Source organism: Sparus aurata, chromosome 17 (assembly GCF_900880675.1).
Source record: "Sparus aurata chromosome 17, fSpaAur1.1, whole genome shotgun sequence".
In the NCBI taxonomy this organism is placed as follows: Eukaryota; Metazoa; Chordata; class Actinopteri; order Spariformes; family Sparidae; genus Sparus; species Sparus aurata.
In genome coordinates, this window is record NC_044203.1 from 13,468,737 (window position 1) to 13,493,240 (window position 24,504).

The 24,504-nt window shown below is 40.5% G+C and overlaps 1 protein-coding gene across 1 annotated transcript; it reads left to right on the forward strand.

Moving 5' to 3' along the window:
* The first annotated feature begins 11,861 nt into the window (after positions 1-11,861).
* LOC115568029 (neural cell adhesion molecule 1-like) lies at positions 11,862-23,885 on the forward strand. The gene is made up of 16 exons (XM_030395066.1): positions 11,862-12,139; positions 12,853-12,924; positions 13,036-13,230; positions 13,422-13,559; positions 13,758-13,901; positions 14,947-15,064; positions 17,975-18,129; positions 18,306-18,439; positions 18,631-18,763; positions 18,880-19,047; positions 19,231-19,350; positions 19,658-19,660; positions 19,786-19,913; positions 20,015-20,183; positions 20,269-20,464; positions 21,302-23,885. The coding sequence occupies exons 1-16, from the start codon at positions 12,076-12,078 to the stop codon at positions 21,342-21,344; spliced, it is 1,980 nt and encodes a 659-aa protein (XP_030250926.1). The 5' UTR covers positions 11,862-12,075; the 3' UTR covers positions 21,345-23,885.
* Positions 23,886-24,504: the final 619 nt, after the last annotated feature.

Below are 24,504 nucleotides of genomic sequence, written 5' to 3' on the forward strand. Positions count from 1 at the left end.
AGTGTCCAGTGTGGATCCTCTAGTCCAGCAGACAGAGGCTACATTCCTGAGTCTCCTGCATGATTGCGGCTCAGGTCCAAGTCTCTCAGATTGGAGGGGTTGGTGCTCAGAGCTGAGACCACAGAAGCACAGCCCTCCTCTCTGATCAGACAGCCTGACATCCTGAAAACAATAGCTTGCATGACGCCCTGGACAAAACACACCTTCAGCACCCCCAAGCTGCTTAAGAGCAGCTTCAGCCTAAAGGAATGGCACAGGAAATCATTCCTACCTGGTGCCATCAGACTTCATAACACTCACTCCATAACACACAATAACCTGGATGACTGAGAACCTGAATCAATATCATTTCATAGCAGATTTATCGTAGTATTAAAGAACAACATTAACAGTAACTCAAACGTCCCAACGTAAGCCAACATTTACAACTGGACCCTGAAAATGAAGCAGTCAAATGAAATTCAACCATCATTTATTTTCATTTGAACACCTACTGTGACATAAAGGCTTTTTGCTCCGTAGCATGACTTGCTCTGACTCTCATATCCATTTTACTGCTCTTGGCAACACCTTTGCTTACCATGCATTTATAAGTTAAACGATCTACTGTGAGAATGAAGCCATAAGATGATAACCTTTTTGTATACCATTTCATGCCATTCCAAGAGCCTTGACTATCTTTCGCCACACCAGTGACAGGCAAGGAAACGCAAAGTCCTCTACAGGGGCATACATATTACAATGAAATAAATATAGAAAATTGCATTTAAAATATACATTAAAAACAAGTAGGAAGACATCAAGAAAATAAACAAAAAAAGTTAAGAAATAGGAAAGTAGTTTTCACTGATGCTGTATAGACATCGGTCTTCTTCGAAACTGAGTAAATAGGTACATCTCTGCCTCTCATTTGGCAAACACACTGACCTGACGCCAACTGGACTGAATGATTAAAATATACATTTACAAAAATATTTGATCGAACCAGGGCTGTCAACATTTTTTCTTAGATTTAATACTTATTTCATAACATTCATACGTACTGAACGTGTTCGGCCCACCACCTGTTATTGGTGAGTCAATTTTAAGAAACTTTGTTTGAGTCTAATGTTACACCAGCCATGGTTCTGAAGTATTTACGGACATTTGGACCCTCACGAAATTCTAGTGTAACTACCATAGGGTAGGCTACCTCGTAACATAGATCCATTTCAGTTTTCATAGTTTATCTGTCTATGGTTGGGAGGGATGACTTACAAAAACTCTAGTGTCTCTGTATTGAAAACGTCACTGGTATTGATCTGTTATTGTTTTTCTCTTTCATTCTCACCTTTAGGTAGGTTCATGGTTAGCGATAGCTAGCGATCCACTGGTTCTTGCCAATTATCGACCTGTCTCCACTTTCCCTTTTTTATCCAAAATACTTGAGAGAATTGTTGCTGATCAACTGACTGCCCACCTTTCTGCCAATAATCTCTATGACAATTTTCAGTCAGGTTTCCGCTCCTGTCACTCTACCGAGACTGCCCTAACTAGAGTAGTTAATGACCTACTTGTCACTGCTGACTCTGGATCAGCCTCCTTGCTTTTAATTCTTGACTTAAGTTCGGCCTTCAATACCGTAGATCATTGTGTGCTTCTACACCGACTGGAGCATTACGTTGGTGTTCACGGGCTGGCACTCTCATGGTTCCAGTCCTACTTATCTAGTAGAACCCAATGTGTTAGTTTTAATGACTTCTGGTCTGAATCCACTACAGTTACTGCTGGTGTGCCCCAGGGGTCTGTCCTGGGCCCTCTGTTGTTCTGTATTTATATGCTCCCTCTGGGTAGGATAATTGAAGAATATGGTATAAAATTCCACTTATATGCTGATGACACACAGCTATACATTCCACTACAGCCTAATGACCCTGCTCAAATACAAAACCTGGAAATATGTGTAAACCGAATCAGGATCTGGATGAGTCATAACTTTCTCATGCTTAATACTGCTAAGACCGATTTGCTGGTGATTAAGCCTAATAATTATAAGTTCTCTTCCTAGAGTTTCTGTCTTAATATTGATGGATGTTCGATTTCTGAAAGCATGCACATTAGAAACCTAGGTGTCATCTTTGATCCAACCTTGACTTTCCAGACTCACATCAAGGAAATCACCATGACGGCTTTCTTTCACCTGCGTAATATTGCCAAAATCCGCCCTGCTTTATTCCGGCGTTGCGCCGAGGTGGTTATCCATGCCCTTGAGTCTTCCCGTTTAGATTACTGTAATGTCCTTTTTTCTGGCCTCCCCATCAGTACTACTAGGAGTCTTCAGCTTGTGCAAAATTCAGCCGCCAGACTTATAACAAAAACAAGCAGATTCTGTCACATAACTCCTGTCCTGGCATCATTACATTGGCTGCCCATTCAGGCTAGAGCCGATTTTAAAGTTCTTCTTTTAACTTATAAGGCTTTAAACGGACTTGCACCATCTTATTTAACTGAACTACTTTCTCCCTACATTCCATCACGCCCTCTTCGTTCTCTTAGTTCAAACCTTCTCTACATCCCATCAATCAATAAAAAGTCAGCTGGTGGCAGGGCCTTCTCTTACCGTGCTCCTCTTCTATGGAATGGCCTCCCACTAGATATTAAAGAAGCTACATCCACTGCAATTTTTAAGTCCCGTCTTAAAACATACCTCTTTACCCAATATTTTGGTTTAAACTAATTCTTAACCGTTTTATCATTTTCCTCTGGTGTTTTACTACTGTCTTTTATTATTGTACTTGATTTTATTGTAAAGTGTATTGAGACCATTTACCATGGTGATTTTGCACTTTAAATAATAAATTGATTGATTGATTGATTGATGGTTGGTTTGTTTTTGCAGTGGCCCCCATTGTCATTGATAGAAGTGACAAAGTAATACTTTGTTTCACCAACCACAGCATTTAATTCAGAGGCTACTGAAATGCTTCTCTCTGTCTATGTAGGCGAGTAAACCACCGCTCTGGTGCCACTGGTCAGATGATAAAATCGGTTATCTTAGCGCGGCAAAATGCTTTTGTATCTTTCAAGTAGAGTTATTTTTAGGTAATTATTGGACAACTTTTTATGATGTGTGCCTGAAAAAAATATAGAGTTCTGGACCTCAGTGACATTAAAGGAGAACTTTGGCCGTTTTTAACCCACATCCCTGTTGATCGAGGTTACTGAGTGCTGTCAGTAGAAAAAATAACGTGAATTTTTTTGCACAATATTGACCAGATATCAGGAAGGCAGATAAAACGAACCTATGGGGCAGGGGCGGTTCTAGGGGGGGGGGGCCAACAGGGGCCAGTGCCCCCGTAACTCTGAGTCTGGACCCCCCTGTGGCCCCCCCGACAGGGAGTCTGCATCAATAATATAATGACAGATTTCTTGCACTGATTTTTTACTGAAGGGAAAGGTGGAAATAAAGTGTCTCAGCAGTTTACTACCCAATCAAAGTTGTTGAAATTATAAACATTGTTTGAAGTCCCATTTATCCCTTATCTGAATGAGGGATTTGTCTTTTCCCAGGTTGTATGTGCCCCCTAACAAAAAAGCCGGCCCCAACCTGGCCCCCCTATTAAAACTGGTCTAGAACCGCCACTGCTATGGGGGCAGACATCCTTAAGTTTCACTTTCGGTTATGTCTGCCCCAATAGGTTTGCTTTAGCTGCCGTTCTGATACTCTGTAAATATTGTGCCAAATGTTCTCGTTATTTTTCCTAATGACAGCACTCGGTAACCTCGATCAACAGGGATATGGGTTAAAAATGGCCGAAGCTCTCCTTTAATGCTGGGTACAGCCATGCTGCTAGATAGATGCTCAGAGGCCACTGGCACAGGAGGGTTTGTTAGTCTGTCGACAGTAGCAAACAGGGAACGTGCATGATTATTGTTTTTGGTTATCATGTCTGAGAAGAAGGCCTGCTTTGACCTTTTCAGTTCTAAATTAAAAATGTAAAGTCTCTCTTTATGAATGTCTAGAGAAAGCCTCAATGAATATGTCACTGGTGTTTTCAGCGTATTGAGAACATTTTTGTAAGCAGATATATCACTCTCAAGGAAAAGACAGCAATGATCAGAAAGAGCAACATCAGATACTAGAACTTTAGAAAAGTTCAGACCCTTGGAGATTACCAAGTCTAGGATGTGGCCCCTCCCAGAGGAAACGAAAATTGGAAAAGTGATCTCAGTAATGTCTCATTCATTTCTCCTAGACAAATATGAGATCTATGTGAGACCAAAGTGAGGCTGTGGCTGATTTCACCTGTTTCTCAATTGTTTCTCCTGAGAAACAGGTGCAGAAAATCTCAACTTGGGCTCCCTGTAAGTTTCAAAGGAGATCTCATCAAGCTCTCAATGAAGTTTCAGAATGAGACAGTAGATAAGACAGTAGACAGTAACACAACAAAGTCATCGGAAAAATCTGTACAGTATTTATGTGGCCTGTAGATGTTTAGAAATATAGCCCCAGAAGATGAGTTTAACTGATGAGCCACATGTTCAAAAGATGTAAGATAGACAAGATGGCGGATGGACGTGGGCGACGAGCACAGGACAAAGACAAAGACGAAGATAAGGAAACAAACGTTGCTGAAGGAGATAAAATTGTTAAGTACGAAGATGGATAATATTGAAAAACAGTTCAGTAACAAGGTTGACAGCATGTATGGTTCCCTTGAAAAAATGATAAAAGCCGAACTGAAGAAGTCCATTAAGGAGATACAAGAATTATATTGACCTGGAAATAGGTATCCTAAAGTTGCGACTGGATTCACTTGAAGAAAAAATACAGACAACTAGCTCCAAGCCCTCTGATAAATTTGACCCTGATGTGATGGGTCTGGCCTACGATGAAGGGGAGGATTTGAATGGAAAAGTAAGAGAGCTACTGGAGAGTGGTTTGGAGTGTGAACCTGCGGCAGAAATTGCTGCAGTGCTGAGAATGCGAGCGAGAGGACCCGGTCCAGGTGTGGTGAAAGTTGCCTTCGCTAATGTGGAGGACAAGGTGGCGGTGCTTAGGTGTAAACAGAGGCTGAAGAGCAATACCCAGATCAAAAGAGTTTATCTGAGATCCGCTAAGTCTCACACGGATCGGATTCTAGAGTTCAACTTTAAAACGCTTCTCCAGGAGATACCAGCTGGAAAAGATTTTTACATCGCGGGGAACGGCCGCCTGATGAAACGGACCTATGCCGAGGTTACAGCGGCTGCTGCTGTCCGAGCAGGTTCCCCGGCAGCAGGAGGGAGACGCTGAAGAGGAGCTGCCCAGTCTGTAAACACAGGTGACCCCCCTTGTTTGTCCCTGGTTCACTGGAATATTAATGGCTGGACTAATTTGAACTGTGCACTCAGGATTTCATTACTGCAGTCTCTAAACCCTGATATTATGTCATTAAATGAAACACATTTACGACGGGATGATAATTGACTTTGAAGGTACTCCTGGTTTGGTCACGACAGGATGTTGCATAAAAGAGCTAAAAAAGCATCAGGAGGAGTTGGTATTTTAGTTAAGAACTATTTGCTGGATTATTTTAGAATACAAGTAGTGGACAAGTCTATGGACGATATAATTGGAGTACGTTTGGAGCATCGGGAGCTGCAGTATAGTCTAGTTATCTTTTCCTGCTATCTTCCACCAGAGGGATCTACAAGAGGACGGGATTCAGTTACTTTTTTTTACTCATCTGCTGGCCAAGGTTTACTCCTTGGAAGCTGATGTCATTTATTTATGCAGAGACTTTAACAGTCGTATTTCAAATAAAGATGACTGTATTGGGGATATTGATAATGTCCCACCTTGAGTGGCCATAGACCTAAGCATGAACAGTCACGGGGAATCACTCCTTGAATTTCTCAGGGATTGTAAATGCTGTGTCCTAAATGGCAGAATAAATCCTGATACTGACAATTTCATCTATATCATCAAGAGGTAGAGCAGTGGTGGACTATATAATAACCCCTCACGATTGGACACTTAGATAGGTAGGTAGATAGATAGATAGATAGATAGATAGATAGATAGATAGATAGATAGATAGATAGATAGATAGAAAACCCTAACCTTAAGAATAGAATTAAAAATAGAATAAAAGATAAAATATAAAGTATTATATAAAATGAATATAAAATGAATAGTAGCTGCAGTAAACAGTGCAGTATGGTAGACAGTGCAAATGAAAGTGAAACAGTGCAAATGGATGTGCAAACAGAGGTGGAAATTGTCCATTGTCTATTATCTATTGTCCTCCCTGCCTTTACTGGGAGCTGTTGTACAGTCTGATGGCGAGGGGGACGAAAGAGTTTTTGAGTCTGTTGGTAGAGCTGGACTGGGACAGCAGTCTGCCACTGAATGCACTCCTCTGCCTGGTGAAGGTGTCGTGCAGAGGGTGGTGGGTGTTGTCCAGTATGGACAGCAGTTTGTCCAGGGTCCTTCTCTCTGCCACAGTCACCAGAGAGTCCAGCTCTGTGCCCACTACTGAGCCAGCTCTCCTCACCAGTCTGTCCAGTCTGCCAGTGTCTCTCTTCTTGCTGCTTCCTCCCCAGCAAACCACAGCATAAAAGAGGACGCTGGCCACCACAGACTGGTAAAACATCTGCAGCAGTTTTTTGCAGATGTTGAAGGACCTCAGCCTTCTCGGGAAGTACAGATGGCTCTGCCTTTCCTGTGTAAAGTGTTAAAGTATTAAAAACAACACGACATGTACGGAGATACTGGATAGGCGTCCTGCTTGCGCTGGCGCCGGAAGAACCCTTGTATAACTTGTATTGATTTAAAAGTGATAACTCCATCTGAGATTTTGAGCAACAATCCTGTCTGTATTGACCTTATTGGAGAAAAAAGTAGGCTACCGGACCATTCTCTGTTAATGTTTAAGTCTAAAATGAATGCTGCTATTGACTTTTGTTCTTCTGAAACTGATTCTGGGATTAATTTATCTAAAAGACAACTTAGAATATTTCCAGACAACTTTCTTTCATCTAATATGTGTCGTATGGCTTTGTTGGAACTTATTGGTAACTTAGAAGGTCGTGTGATAATGCAAAGTAATATTGATAACTGGTATGGATTATTTTGTGATATAATGGATAGGAAAATGAATAAGAACTTATCAAGAAAATCTTTATCTGGCCAAGAAGGAATACATTTCAAAGTGGGTAGGAATAAACCATATTGGAATGCAGAACTCAAAAAACTCCTGAATGACAAGAGACAGACTGAGAGGGAATTTTTTAAATGTAAAGATCCAGCTATTAACACTATAAACAGACTCAGTCTAACTTTGATAAGAGAGTCAGATTTTATAAAAGACAGTTTAGAAGAGAACAAGCATTACAGCTAGACCGATTGCAAAGTAACAATCCACAGCAATTTTGGAAAGAAATTAATAAATTAGGTCCTAAGAAACTTAAGGAAATACCAATGGAGATCATGGTGACACTGAAAATAAAAAAGAGCTTGTGCTTGAGAAATGAAAAACAGACTTTGCAAATACATTTTCAGGACATCTTATTCCACCTGGTTTTGATGACCTGTTCTTAAGTAATGTTTGTGATTCAAAATGTATGATGGAGTTGGCTATGGATCTGCCAGGCTATAGTGTAAATACATTTTTGAATCAGGATATTACTATAGAAGAAGTTAAAAAAGCTTTGGATAAAGTAAAACTGAAGAAAACACCTGGCATAGAAGGCATCCCAAATGAAGCCCTGAAATCCCCATATCTCCTTGAAGTCCTCTTTTGCCTGTTTCAGACATGTTTTGAGTATAGTATAATTCCATCACCATGGTATAAATCTATCATAAAACCTATCCCAAAGTCAGTAAAGAATGATCCCAGAACACCTCTTAATTACAGAGGCATCAGTCTCCTAAGTACAGTTTATAATGTATATTCTAATATATGTTAGGATTTATACATTTTCATTATGCCCCACCGACCACTTAGTATGTCCCCCTATGACCCCTATGACCCCGGCCTACTAAATACTGCCCATGACTGCCCTGTGACTCCCCTTAACAAACACACTGCTCATGAACCTACACACACATCTTTCATTGCTCATTACATTATGACGTCTGCCACACTTGGATGCTTTAATATTTCACAACACATATAGATTGTCTTTTTCCATCTTTTCCTATTATCTCACATTATTAAAAGAGTTGCACATATCCTGTTGACAAATGAGATGGTCAAAAGCATTAGTCTCTTTTATGAGGGGCTAATACATGGAGAGAACAGCCAGGGTATGAGAGAGAACACATTCACCTTTCACTTATCATTTTCACACATGAAGAGGCCTCGAAGGCCAGCGATATCACCTCCCAAATCCCTTGTGCGTATGCGACAGTGAAGGCGCCATAAACAAAGGCAGATAGCCGGGAACAGGCAGTTGTTGCCAGGAACAATTTGTTTTCTTCAACAGGGTGACGTCTTCAGGAATCATGGTTCGTGTGCCGAGAAACTGGGACGAGTTTGTGCACCACCGATGGGAGGGCTAAAGTCTTACCCACCTTTTTTACTTGATTGTCCAAAAATAGTATTCATCCTGTCTATATGATTGACCAATGACAATTCAACACATACATTGTGACAGCAATTTATAATATATTACATGCTGAAATTCTGTCTATTTTTCTGGGCGACTGGTTGCAGTTAACAGCGTTGCTGCTTAGGGCTCTGCTGCCTGCGATTTTTCAAACAGAGAAAGACCTTGATCAAGCTTTATTGCTTTTGCTTAATGATACAATGCTTCTTATTGAATAGTTAACAGTACGTCATAGTCTGTCTTCTCTATTGGTCTGTCTACTTTCACCTCTCAAACAAACGAACACGCCTGACATATACTGAATTATAGGCTTATTCGATATTTGGAAATGAAACAGTGTCTTGTTGATGAGCAGAATTGGAAGTAGGGGTGGATGGTAGATTCTACAAAGCTATTCAGAGTCTGTATGGTAGCCCAGTTGCTTGTGTTGAGATCAATGATATGTATACTGATTGGTCTGAAACCCCTTTTGGCGTGAAACAAGGTGATATTCTTTCTCCAACACTTTTTGCATTGTTTGTGAATGATTTAGCTCTACAGATTAAGAAAAAATATCTGGGTGTATGTTTGGATGACACTTACTTAGGTATTCTATTATACGCAGATGATATTATTTTACTGGCAGAATCTGAGTCTGATTTACAAAATAAGCTCCTGGTGTCATAAATGGAGATTGGTGATAAATCAGAGCAAAACACAGATAATGCATTTTAGAAACAAAGGCAGGGAAAGAAGTAAACAAAAATTCTATTTTGATTCAGTTTCCTTCGAATATGTTAGCTCATATAAATATTTAGGTTTCTTTCTGGATGATTTTATGACGTTTGAAACTGGTTTTGGGTGCCTTGCTGATTCAGCTGGGAGAGCTTTGGGATCAGTTATTAATAAAATGAAAGTTTGTAATGATTTGGGTTACTTAACATACACCCAACTGTATAATGTATGCATCTCTCCCATACTGAATTATGAGTGTGGGGATTTAAAGAGTCCAAAGTTATAGATACTATACAGAATAGAGCTATAAGATATTTTTTGGGTGTCCATAAATTTGCGCCAATTCCAGCAATAGAAGGAGATATGGGCTGGATTCCAGGATGTGTACAACGAAAATGTGAAATGATTCGACTGTAGAATGGAATAAACAAAATGGCAGAGGATAGAATGAATAAAAAAGTATTTATATGGAGTAAATTACATAGTTCCCCCTGGTCAAAAGAAATGTAATCTATTTTTGAGGAGGTAGATATGTTGTATATTTATAGGAATAACTTGTGCTGTAACGTTAACTTCATTAAAAAATAAGCTTCTATTGAAATTTGAAGAGATATGGTTTGAAAATGCCCTATTAAAACCAAAATTAAGGACATATATGCAGATTAAATCTAATTTTGGACCTGAATTATATGTTACATCACATTTACAGAGAAGTCAAAGATCTTTAGTTGCACAGTTAAGATCTGGTATTCTTCCTCTGGCCATTGAGGTTGGTCGATTTAAAAATATTCCCGAGGAGAATAGAATATGTGAAATGTGTGAGCTAGATGAAGTAGAGAGTGAGTCTCATTTCCTTTTATACTGTACAAAGTATGACGATTTGAGAGAGGTATTATTTCAGGAAATCTATTGACAAAACCCTGAAATATTTTGGTGCTCTGATGAGCAGAAGCTGGAGTGGTTGTTTAATTTCAATGTGTTTAAAACTGCTAGCTTTATTTCTCAAGCCTGGAAAAGAAGACGGGTACATTTGTTTAATTAATTTTTGATGTGCTGATGTTGTTGTGCTGATCCAGTTGTGCTCTGGATCTGGTTTGGTTCTTTCTTTTTTTTTTTTTTGGTGTCCTAAAAGCCCATGCGGGCTGGGCATACATGTATGCATGACACAATAATAAAAGTCATTCATTCATTCATTCATTCATTCATTCTGTAAAGTTTCCATAGAACATCTGCTTGCATTTGAGTAACTCATTAAACAGAATACTTACGCTTCCTCCTTTTTTGTGCATTATACTTTCACTTATGAAACACAGCACAAATTAGTTAGAGTTAGTTAGATCATCTACATTGACAGGATGTGCTCTGCTGTTTTCAGACTGTGGAGACAGGATGATTCTGAGGATGTGGAGGGGTGCAATGACATTTCCGTGATGGTTGGGGGCGGGGGGGGGATGATATGGGATTTGGACATGGTTTGAGTTTGATTCCAACATTGAAAAGCTTTTTCAACTGTCCTTGAAATCCAGGAGGGAGGAGGATGGGGAGAGGCTAACTGGAGAGGGCCGAGAGTTGGTTGGGGGTCTTTTCCATTCGAAGCTTATCTCAGGCAATTTTCCTCCCGAATGCTGTCTTATCAGTTGTTTTGGTTTGTTCCGCCTATTGTATTTGGCAGGAGGAACTGGTGCACAGAATACAATATGTTGAAGGTTAACAACCTTACTCCTGACTTGTTAAGGCAAAATCCATCCATCAGGTCGGGCTGGGTCCGTCCGATGATGCTGCTCGCTTCCATTGTTACTGTAGGTTACGTCCTTGTACAGCACACGGAGGAGGCTCCCCTTCCGCGCGTGGGCGTGGTTCCAGCGCCTCTAACTCGCCCCCAACACGCCCCCAGCGTTTCACAGCAGAGAGAAGTGCTTGTTTTTCCATGATTTTGAGACCTAATTTTATATACTTGGCAATTTTTTAATCTTTCAAATTTGGCTCAGTGGTCAATGACACATGTTTCTGTGGTGTGACAAACTCATAACACAAATTTATTCCTGCTTTACACGGACTTTAAAGAGGTGTCTGCATTCCCAGAACATTTTTTAATTGCGAATAAAGTTCAGTGATTGAGCAGCACATGTAGCTTTAAGCCATCTGTTCAACATCAACAACCTGCTGAATCTCATCACGTCCTCGGACAGTCGACGGCCACTGACAAATACCACAGTAATGAGAGATCTGATCCAAATGTGGGTTGTTCTCAGAATTATATACATCCAGAAGTCATGTTTCGAACTTACTGTATTTGTGTAACAAAAGAATGCAACAACGCATGTTGAATATATGGGTAAATAAATACGTAGGTGGTCGTTATTATTTCAGTCTTCACAATTCTAACAATTTGTAACAATGAATTTACATAGAAAAAAACAAAATATTTAAGACAAATAGTAAAAAGGGTTTAAACTAAAGATTGAGAGAGGGTAAAATACCGCAGCTATATCACTCTCCCTTCTCCACACCCCTTTCCTGTCTTCTCCGCCACGGCCCTATATAACCTCTGACTCTTTCCTTTTCATAGTTATGTTTGATGGATGGAAACAACAGGTTTCAGTTACACATTTCTGAGGTTTCTTTGAGTTCAGCAGATTTAAGTTGAGTTTGTAAACTTTATCAGACAGGCATTGAAGCTTTCTGTCCAGCTGGGTTGACTGGAAAACCAAAACATTCAGACTTGACAGACAAACTGCAGAGCTTTGACTCTAAGTCATAAGATTGTCAATCAGCAGCCAGGTGAACATGAACCAATCAGCTCTGGTCCTCAGGACAGCCTTGCTGCTGCTGCTGTTGATGTACAGCACAGGTAAGATCCATTGATATTATTAAGATTTTAGCAAGAAATACAGTGTGGTAATAAAATCTTTGGATATATTCTGCATGGCTGAAAAAAATGAGACTGCGAGTAATAGTATTTTTAGAGTAAGTAGTCAATAACTCAGGCAATTTTTAACAAATCTGAAGTTTGATATCTGAATAAACACAGAAAATATAAGGTTATGTTGAATTTGTTTTTTTACTCTAAAAATTCAAGAAGGCTTGCATTTTCAGATGATTTGAATGTGCTGGAACTCAAGTCTTTTTTGTCCTCACCATTATTGATACATTTTATGTCACAATAATGAACTCGTGCCTCATAAGAACAGAGTTGTATACATGCTTTATCTCAGTCCATTTTTTAAGCTTTAATATAACAAAGTGATGATCACTATATTACCAAAATGGCAATTTATGTTCTGAGACAGATACATCTGTCTTTTTGCCAAACAGGCCTTCCCCACTGAAAATCTAACTTAGAGAACTAGTAGAACTACTATCATTTCAAGGTGTTTATGCATGTGGTTCAAAACGTTAGTACGGACCGGTGTTGGAGACCATCAAAAAAAATCGTGACAAATACTTATCTAGTTGATTAACATGGTAGACTTAGTCTGGTTATTGCAGGATTTTTAACTCTGTTTGTATAAAGCAGAAAAAGGTGCAAAAGGAAAAGAAAACTCTTCTTCTCTTCTCCACCAGATGCAGAAATGACAATCGTAACCACTAAGCAAGATGTTCAGGTGGGAGAACAGATCTTACTGTTGTGTAAAGGTGAGTCATTTCAATTTGACACGATGGGTTTTGAAACTTGACAAAATAAACTAACAGCTTTTTTCACTCTATCTCTCCCTCCTTTCCTTCTCTTGTCCTGTCCTGTCCCAGCTGGGGCAGAGGGGGAAATAACGTGGACCAAGGATGGCGTAGACATAGATGAAGAAAACGTGAAAAAATTCGATGAAACCTCTTCCAAAATGATCATTAACAAGGCCACAATGCAGGATGCAGGCAGGTATTCCTGTCATTGTGAGTTCGACAGTGGACACATTGATAAAACAGAGAGGCAGCTGTATGTTTACGGTACGTAACAACCGGCTGCATCACATACTTGTTTGATCAGTTGTTGCTGAACCTGTCCAGTCCAACAGATCTTTTATTTAGGTAGAAAATAAAAGATGTTTTTTTAATAAGCCAAACCCTGTTTAATTTGATGAGATCACCCATTTTGTTGTTGGCAGTATAGTCAACTTAATCTTCTCCTCTTTTGTCAGAGGGTCCATCATTTGGCCAAACCACCACCTACCACGAGTTTCTGAAGGACACAGACGGTGTGGTGCCATGTCTGGTGACCGGCCAGCCAGCTGTGGATGTTCAGTGGTTCAGAGACAACAAGGAAATCCCTTCTCATGGTAGGACCAGGACCCTGGACCATAGCTGGATCTTTAGTAACCACTGGGTCTACGTAATGTTTTGGGTGTATACAAACATCCATGTGTTGCAGCAGAAAGAGCTCTGCAGTTTGCTTTGTCCAGCTGATGAATGAACTTTCATTCAGAAACATAACAGTCTCTTTTTCTTTGTCTCTGCCTTCACCTCTTTCACTTCAGAGGGAAGCCATATGCGTCAACTGTCTGATAACTCACTCCTTATTAAAAATGTGAAGAGAGAGGATGCTGGGACATACGTGTGCCGGGCCCAGATCAGAGGAAGGCCCGTCTTTCAAAATCTCTCCGTCTCTGTTGTTATCAATGGTCAGTATCTCTTTTACATCAAGGTGAAATAGGCTACGTTCACACTGCAGGTCTTAATGCACAATTCCGATTTATTGCTCAAATCCGATTTTTTGTTTGGCTGTTCACATTACCTCTTTAAATGCGGCCTGTCTACGGATTGCTGTGTGAACAGCTCACGCTCCTGAAGTGACCCGCATGCGCAGTTGATCATTGATGACATCACGCCACAGCGGTGTTTACGGAAGCGAACATGGCAACAGCAACCGGTAACGTGGGACTGTATGGCTTAATGCTAAAAACAGTGTGGCGGCAGCCGGCAAATTTGTGAGCAGGGGATATCACGAAGGAGGAAGAGGAGAAAGAAAATTCATATTTTAATGATGGCTCTATGCGGAGCAATAGCGGCAACATCCGTACAGAGGAGTATTTGGATGCAGCGTCGGAGCCAGGAGTGGTGGGATCGGGATGTGGCTGGTTACACCTCACTGTCCCTCCACTGGCCGCCTGCTTCACGGCTGTTCTCCATTTTTGTTTTGATTATGTTCGTGGCTCCCGCTCGCTCCTGCCTGTGGCACACTTTTTTTTCAATCAACTTTATTTGTCATTCATTTACAAAACAGTGCAGCGCGGGTCAGAATGACGTCAAAGTCGCATTAAATGCGACCTGGCTGTTCAGATTGCGGTCGCATTCAAAAAAATCCGATACGTATCCGATTCAGTACCACATTTAAATGTGGCCTGAATCTGATTAGAAAATGTCAGATTCAGTGCGACTTGAGCTGTTCACACTGTCAAAAGCAAATCAGATATGGGTCACATATGAGCGAAAAAATCAGATTCAGGTCACTTGTAACTACAGTGTGAACGTAGCCATAGTGGACAGGGGTTTGATAATATTTGAAAGATCATGTTGTGGCTCAAAGATCCCTCCTGGTTCTTGTAATGTAAAACTGAAGGTTATGTTGAGGTACTATGCAAGACAAAGACTTTTTATATTTTACTTTGAAGAACTTGAAGACTACATGAATATACATTTGCCAATAAGACACATTCCTTCCTGCAGCTCCTCCTACTGCGCGTCTGAGAGAGGAACAGAAAAAAGTGTTGGCCGGACCAGAATCTAACGTTACCTTGCTCTGTTTGGTGGACGGTCATCCACAACCCAACATCAACTGGACCATGTAAGTCCTGACTTGTAAAGAATTGATGACGTTTACCAAAAATGTTGTCCGAAAAGGTGAATTTTGCATCGGTATGTAGATTTTTCCAACACATCCTCAGACCTAAATGACTGAAGAGGTCAATACGTATCACTGTTCCTAAAACAACATGGCAGAGTTGCAGAGTTAAAGTGTCAGCACACGTGCATGACCTTCGTCGTACAGTTGCAGTTTGGTTAGATTTAGGACAACATCGTGGTTTGGGTTGAAATACCTGTGTTACTTATATAACTTCCATAACAAATCTTCTTATGTTACCTAATGTTTTTTTAATGAATAAATACATTCTTGTTGTGCATAGGGATAAGAAATAAACAACGGTATAAAAACGCCACCGTAAGGTTATCTACCATACATATTTCGTACGTAATATGGGGTTGTGTGAGTGTGTTGAGCCTATAAAGCCGCTTCTCTGTCCGCTGCGGCTCCGTTCTGTCTCTCAGAGAGAGAGAGAGAGAGAGAGAGAGAAGCCGCTGCCTCATCAGAACTCCACCATGCACGTAGATGAGACGTGACAGTGGACGATTGGTAACTTTGTGAGTTATAAATCCATTAACATAATTTCCTTGTGGGGGCTAACAAGTCGCCTTCCACTTATTCAACGTGCTTAAATGTGAGTCATATTTCAGAAACGCGCCCATTTGTGCTTGTTAAGCTAACTGCTTGTTCATGAGAGATAAGAATAATCAAATATTACAGCTGTCTGTGTCGGCTGTTTATCTGCCTCCAATCTTAAACTTCTTCCAGATATTGAGTTTACTGTGACTTTGCTGTTGTAAACATTGCTGTTCCTACTTATAGTCACAGAAGTCGTTTGGGTTTGTCACATTTTTAGATGTGTTGCCTGTATTTCTAGTTTGCACTTGCCCTCCGATAAATAGCCAAATAATAAACCAGCGTTGTATTGCTTTTTAAGAATTGCAGCTGAATTGCATGTCTTCCAAACCTCAGTATTATTATAATGTGAATAAAATCATGTTGACAATACTTTATTGACACAAAAGAAATGGCAGTTGTGCATCACTCACAGCTACACGGGATACACAGCTAAGTAGTAAGCTTTCTATAAGTACTTTTTTAAAATTAATTTTATCTACATATTATGTCATTAAGGCCTGAAAAAATGGGCACATACTGCCCTTTTCTGACTTTGAGCCCCTGCCCCTCTATAATCATGTGCATGTCCCTGCCTGTGTTACTAGTGTTGCTTTCGTCAACGAAAATTATGACTAAATATTGTCGTCAACGAACCTTTATCACGTGACGAAAACGAGAGGAGACGCAACGTAAATGGTGGTCATGTGACGAAAACTATAATCAAATATATAATGCAATATTGTTGACGAATAAAAACGGGACTAAACGTGGTTTACAAAATAAAAACACTGCTAAAGTATCTCTTCATTTTCGTTGACCAAAACGAGATGAGACGAAATGTAATAACATTATTTCGTCTCACTATTATTACTATTTTGCAATATTTCTGTTTCCTGAGTCTCAGTTCAGGTGCTGCATCAGGTCGCAGGCGACGTCTCTTCTTCAATCCCCACACGCGCAGCATTATTAAGAAGATGCAGCTGTGGTCGGTTAACGGTAACGATAACGCAAGACACAGAGTTAAGTCTGGCACAAAGAAAGGGACCGATGGCCGGCCAGCCGGGGTTCAGTGTTCCCTCTGGTGTCCCCTGTCAGTCTAAACCCGCGGACAGTTTATAATCATATGGATGCTGTTATAATGTGTAGTGATTGAGATACTGACCCACCAAACATCCTGGAAAGTGACAAAGTTACGTTTTTCGCTCTAAATTACATAATTACATGATCGTCATCAGTAAACTGGATGCTGTCTGACTCACTCGCGGGGACGGAGGCTGATTTCTGGGGGAAAGTTCACCGAAGTCACGGTCTGGAGGGCTGATTTAGTTTTTATCACAAACACTCGGTGAGTTAGACACTGTTTTTAGGACAGAAATGTGAGGAAGAGTTGGTAGGACAGTCGGGAGGACTGACAGGAGGACGGACGCTTCTCCATGAACCTAACAGTTGGCCAGCCCTGTGTGTGTATGTGTGTGTGAAAACAAAACAAGGAATACATAAAAAATACAAAAAAATAAATAGAAAAAAGAGTAATGAATAATAACATGAGGTGTGTTTGTGTGTGTGTGTGTGTGTGTGTGTGTGTGTGCGCGCGCTGCTGTTACCAAATGACATTGGCCTATGAGGGGAAAAGGGTACGACATAGCAAATGCACGACAAGTACACGGATAGAAATTGCATTACTAAAAAGAGACTTCAGTACAATTTTCATTGACTAAAACTAGACTAAAATGTCATCAGTTTTTGTCGACTAAAACTAGATGAAAATAGTCATGGATAATTCTGACTAAAATAAGACTAAAATGCTCAAAGTCCTGTCACTGTGTAACCTGACCATCCCTCTCCGACCTGCTCACCATGTGGACTTGTCTCTGTAGAATTTCTCTTTACTTCCTCCTTTTCAGCCGTAATAATTAAAACAGCCACTAGAGGTCGCCACAGAACAACAAAAGCAAATATGGGTCATGATAAACTGCTTTCATGTGCAAATTTTTCTGATAAGGACAGGCTTGACTTCCCTTTGTTTTAGTTGACATAGAAGGGTTTTTTTGTTGGTTTTTTTACAACTTTAGCTATCATCAGCAACACAACTGTGACATTTTGTGGTGACATGTAGTCAATAACTTTTTGCCTTCGTTCCAGTTTGATGCCTCTTTTCATGGCTCTTTCCTATAAGTTGTGTCTGCAAACATCTGGATGACTTCATGGTCTATTTTGAATTCACTTGAATAACATCACTCAATGTGTATTTTGCTCTGCATTTCCTTCCCCCAGGCCAAACTCGATTGATCCTTCACGTCATCACTTCAACTCAGACCGCAGCCAGCTGACTATAAGATCTGTGACAAGGGCCGACTACGGAGAATACGTCTGCACGGCAACCAACAAGATAGCTGAGAGCAGTGCTACCATCATGCTTCATGTTTTCGGTTGGTTCAGTTCAGTTCTCTATACATTTTTCTGTGAACACCGTCATGAAAAATGAAAACCTGCTTTTCAACCATGATAACATGTTACTTTATCCAATTTTGCTATAAAGACCATGGGACTCAGCATTTCTTTACATTTTAGTGAGATGGTTGCTGTTGTGATCATTTTATTTCAGAGGCCCCGGAGGTGTTTGTGTCTGCAGAGCAACAGAGTGTGTCAGTGGGTGAGCGTGTGTCTGTGTCCTGTAAAGTCTCTGGTCATCCTCAGCCTGAGCTGCACTGGCTCAACAAGCACAAAGGACGCACAGTGGTAAGAGTGTATGGACACATACACACACACATATGCAGTTTTGATCATCCCCAGAACAATATGACCCCTGTTAACTCCATGTTACCGTCTAACTTTTATCACAGTTATGCTATTCCAGCTACATGAAGTTTGAGCTTTTACAGGTCTGTATATATATGATTAAATATTTCCTTTGTGCCCCCCTCTGTCAGGACTCCTCTGGTCATGTCCGTGTTGTTGACGGTGCGTTGGTGATTGAGGAGGTGTTGTCCTCTGATGGTGGACTGTATTCCTGCATGGCTGTCAGCACCTCTGGAAATGCATCAAGAGATGTTGCAATACACAGTAAGAAAATAAAGTAGACTGCATATTAACTTACACTCATCCCTCTTCAGTACATTTTATCATTTTCTCACATTTGTTTTTCCTGTCTTTATCTGCTCCTCCCTTCTGACCCACAGCTGAGCCCGGTCCACCTCACTACCTGTCAGTCTCACCTGGACCGTCCTCAGTCTTCTTCTCCCTCAAAACTCTGCCCATCAGTGGAGGAACACCGATCACACATTTTGCTCTACAGTGGAGGCAAAGTGCAGCAGAACAATGGAAGGAAGCCATGGTCCCAGCTTCAGGTAAAACCTTTGTTTTTCAGAGAGGTTTTGCAGTCGTTAATCATGAATCATGAAAAAAACAGACCTTGAATATTTTGTATTTTAAGCTGCTTATATCAAACAATTGATTCCATCACAAATGCCTAAATAAAATTTAAAAATGCACATGAGCTGATGTTGTTCCTTTCTGTGTTTGCTTTGTAGATCCTTTAGCTATCACCACACTCAGGCAGTACACAATGTACACAGTGCGTTTGGCTGCCGTGAATGCAGTGGGGGCGGGCCAGTTCTCTGAACCAACAAATGTCCGCACACTGGGAATACGTAAGTGCTACACACATCGAACCCATGCTTCATGCCCTTTGTGATGCACTTACTGAATATGCAGCTTCTATGTGTGCTTGCTGTATGTTTGTAGAAATTATGCACATTTATTAATGTACAATGCACAGTATGTGTACATCCAATCATTTGAGCAAGCAGTCTGCCTTCCTTCTCATCTACCATTCCTAATTTGTTATTCATCTTCATGCAAACCTCACCACAACGTTTCTATGACATCAACATCTGCTGTCTGATGTTCATTCACGATGCTGATGACACCGTGTAATGTACTGTCATCCGTCTTCAGAGGGTAAAGTACACACAGTGATCTACTAATGTTCAGTCAATCTGCATGTAGCCTACATATATACAAATATGAGTTCTTATTGTTCATGGTCATCAGTTCTTATCATTCTCTCTGTCCTCTGTCTTCAGGTGAACCAGACAGTCCAGTGTTGATGGTCGATCAGATGAAAGTAGAACGCAACTCTTCCTCTGTACCTGTTAAACAGAGTGATGATGGTGGAAATCCTCTGCAGCACTATAACATACGTTACAGACAGGTAGGAGACAGTGTGAGTCCGTCTGTGCATGTGAATGACTCTTCTTTGGTCTTTTCTGTTGTCTAACTGTCATCCTTCACTCCTCTCTTATGCTCTCTCAGGATAAAGAAGGTGCTGAGTGGAAGGAGATGCAGCTGTCGCCCAGAACCGACTCTATCTCCCTTAAAGAACTGTCTTTTGGGTCAGGCTATCAACTGGAGGTCATAGCGGTCAATACGAATGGTTCTTCTGTCCCTTCCATGTTCAACTTCACCATTGGAGAACAGCCTGGTATGTGTCCCCCCTATTCCCTACACCATACACTTGAGCCTGTAAGGTTCAGGTTCACCTTGACTCTCCCATCTCTCCCTCAAAGTGAGCAGCCACAGTATGACTAAAGGCAGTGTGATCGGCATCTTCATGGTCATCTTCCTGGTGGTGTTCCTGGTAGTAGACGCCACCTGCTGCTACAGAAATCACTGCGGCCTGCTCATGTCCATCGCTGTGAAACTGTTTGGATACAAAGTGCCAGGCCTCAACATGCTTGAAGATGGAGATGGAACCACAAATGGGTAAGTAGGAGTTGGAAAATCATTTCACAAATTGGAAAAAATAAAACCTTTTCTGATGATCATCAAGTCATCATCATCAAATTTTAAACCGTCATATGTGTGCAGAGAAGTGAAGTTGAAGGGTATATCCATTTCAAGAAGCAGTACAGCGGGGATTAAGACTAGCGAGTGTGGGCAGCTCACAGAGGTCACCTGCGACAAGGACTACCTAACCATTTGTTTCCTGTCACTCTGATATCCAAGAAAGATCCATCCATATACAACTGACTATAGATCCCACAGACGACTTGCTTGCCCCACTGCAAATGATTATTTCCTTATCCTAAAGTTATGCAGTTACAATTTCAAGCACTTTATGTAAAATCAAAGCACTTTTCAAACCTTGAAATCACCACATTAAAATCAAAGCATTTTTAAGGATTTCCAGGATTTCAAGGATTTACCCTTACTATGCTTCCAAAAGTATGGAAGTGTGTCAATGTGACCAAATTTGTGTCAGTGGTCATCTTCCACATACAGCGCTGTTGGCTAAATGAATAACTAACTATACTTTTTTATACTGATTTCATTATGCAATGAAACAGAGAAAGACATTGAAGACTTTCATGTTGAAGTCGCAGACAAATATGACCGTCTACATCTCCAAGATACAGAGACATTCAACAACTATGTTTGAATAAAGTATAAAACTCATCACTGTTCATTCAGATCCAAGATTCAAAACATACCACACAGTAAATTATTAACTGACTCCACTTTGAACTTAGTTATTACTCAATACAGTTCTGTGTTTTTTTTTTACTAATATCTCATTGATGAATTGTTTCTTTCCGACAGGAAAATTCAGCCAGATAGAGAACTGCACCACACCAATGTGTGAGACCAGAAAACTGGACAAACAAGAAACAAAAGGAACCAACAAGTAAATAAAGTATAAAGAACAAGAGAAGATCTCAAACAATCATCCAGTCCTAATACAGCCAGCTGCCTTTACGCTGGATGTAACTGCCACTGGAAAAGTCAACCTTTACTGACAGACTGCAGGAAAACACTGATGTCACTGAAGTTTGTTCAAACTATTTCAGACGTGCTGTTGGAGTGAGAGGACAGCGGGCCGGTGTTCAGCCTCTCCTGACAACACTGTCCTCTCCTCAGGTTGACAATCTCCCTGCTTCCAGTCGACATGAAGACTGTCAAGAGAGAGAAGCAGGAGATTATGTTGTTTTTAGGAGTAGTTTTAGGAGTAATAATCTCCTGTGACAGGGTAATTTTAATAGCGTTTTGTTACACTGCATTGTTAGTTATGGCTAAACATCTTCTTTTTTTTTTCAGTTTAAAAAACTTTGTATCCTGATACAGACCAGCATTTTACAGCACATTTCAGCAAAACTAAAGCTGACTAAGCTTAATGTTATTATTATGCACTGATATTTATTGTTTTTCAACTATACATGAGAGATTTCAGGTGAAAAAAAACCACTTGTTTCACCACCGAAGGGTTGAGACATTGTTTAAAACATGAGTGAAACGGAATGCGATAATTTGCCAAACGACATATATTAAATTGAAAATAGTAAACGTACAAAAAAGAATGGTTTACCTCATCCACTAATTGGGTTTTGTAAAAATAACATGCTTATTCTAAATCTGATGCCAGTAACAGTTGAAACACACACACAGCGTCCCAACATTTTTGTATGAATACTGCTCCCAGATCACTGCTGCGAAGTGATCAGGAGGGGGCGCTGCGGTGTACAAAATTCAGCGTTTTAACATTTACTCAAAAAGACCCCAGAGTCTATCCTGTAGCGCCACCCTCAGGACAAACTTTACACTTGTTGCTCCACTCTTGGTAACTAGCTCAGTGAAGATAAACCATTACATTAAGTTTGATATTATTCATATTCAGCTACAAAAACCCTTCTAGAGGACTGACCTGAAGACCAAACAAACATGAGATTTGAAAACAGAGGTCTGACTTCGTGTTGTAATCAATAAGTCATGACCCAATAATTCTAAGGCACACTGTTTTGCGATAATTAAATAGCTCTCACATTTAGTCAGTGTTTCCATTTCTCAAAGCCTTCTTTCTAAACAATGCATGGTTTATCTTCAAAAAGCAGCATGAGAGAGTTGTTAGACCCACCACAAACATACCACCACAGCCCCTGTTACACAGACAACTGGTTCACTTTCTGTTGTTTTTGTCAGAGTACCAACATCACATGACAAAATGTGAGCTTATTTTCATTAAGGCAACAATGGAGACGTGAAAACAGATAGAAATGGTGCCCAGCTGCCGGCTGGAATGAATCGCCAGTCAGCCTTTATCTTCCCGGGAGATTTTGCGTGTGTGCGTGTGTGTGTGTGTGTTTGTGTGTGTGTGTAAATTATGAAACAAACAAACAATACAAAAAAGGGTGCAGCTTAATTGAAGATGTAGAAGGAGGGTGTCTCTACTGCAGTGTATTGGATGGATAGAAAAAGGTCAGTTTTCCATAGAGATCCATAAAAAAATGTTTTCCATTGTGCAATGTGAGTGTTGTTCTTTGATTTCCAGCTCATGAGGATAGTTTTCTTGGCGGTGGTAAGGACTATGAAGAGTAATTTATTGTTCACTTTGTGACAGAGAATGTTTCCAGCTCTTCATCTCCTCGTTCTCTGCATACCTGAGAGGGCTGAGTGTCCAGTGTGGATCCTCTAGTCCAGCAGACAGAGGCTACATTCCTGAGTCTCCTGCATGATTGCAGCTCAGGTCCAAGTCTCTCAGACTGGAGGGGTTGGTGCTCAGAGCTGAGACCACAGAAGCACAGCCCTCCTCTCTGATCAGACAGCCTGACATCCTGCAAACACACAAAACAACCCACGTCACATCGTCTGAATCTGTTTATCATTTATCCTGCAAACAAGTTTTTTTTTTTTTTAATTAATGCAAACATTAACTTCCTGCTGCTGCCCCTCAAGGAAAGCCCCACCTGTGAACTATTGTCAGAGTATAATTGTAAAGCAGCCATCGCTTCCTGTGGACTTTGCTAGTGATTGTTCGCTCCACCGTGTGTGAAAATGTTAGAAGAAAAAGCATTCAGAGGGAGCTGATTAGATGAAAAGCTGCATGTGACAGACTTCCTCCAGTTTGGAGAAACATCAAACACGTCACAGAGGTAAATGAGACTTTTGCTGTTCTATTCTGGTCTAAAGGTAAACCACTCACACGGCTGCCTGACAGTCACTGATCACACGTATCATATAAGAGCTGTACTTGAAGAAAACATATTTACCATCCACCAGTATTTTGACCAAAATTTAAACACATTTCTAATGCTCTCATTCAGTTGTAACATTCATCCAGTTTGAGGTTGCTCAAAAAAAAAAGAGGAATAACTGCAGCTTACCATTAAACAGCTGGTTTGCAGTCCTATCATCGGAAAAGAATAATAATCAGTTAACTTCCAGCCCCAAGACTTGATTGATGAGACCGGAATACTGTGTAACAAGATGGACCGTCAGTCATTTCAGTCGAAGCTGCTTATTTGGCGTGTAAACCAAAAAATGACTCCCTGCAGCACTTGTATACCATTTTAAAGATATACCATGGTATGAGAAACAAAAATTATCTACGGAATGGAATTCTACCATTGTAGTGTTATGGAGAAAAAAGTTCAGATACACTCTTGACATGACTGTCAAGACAAAATATATTGTAAATTTGAAATGAAGAGTTTGTTCAACCGAAAAATATCCTTTCATTGTCATTCTTTTCAGGGTAATTACTGTAACCAATAATAATAATTACTGGTTAATGCCATGATAGCATTAAACAGTGACTTTATTATTTGACACAGACTGCTTCTAGGGACATGCAGTAGACAGGTGTGGTGTGACAGGTGGAGTGGTACTAACTACATATAGTTGGGCAAACCTCTACGTAAGGTTTGTTGTGAAACTAAACTCCTTTAGTGGGGCTGGAGTCCAACGTTGTTCAGAGTGGTACCGTTCGACAAGAGAGTAGAGCTGGATAGAGGTGGATCTGATAGAGAACC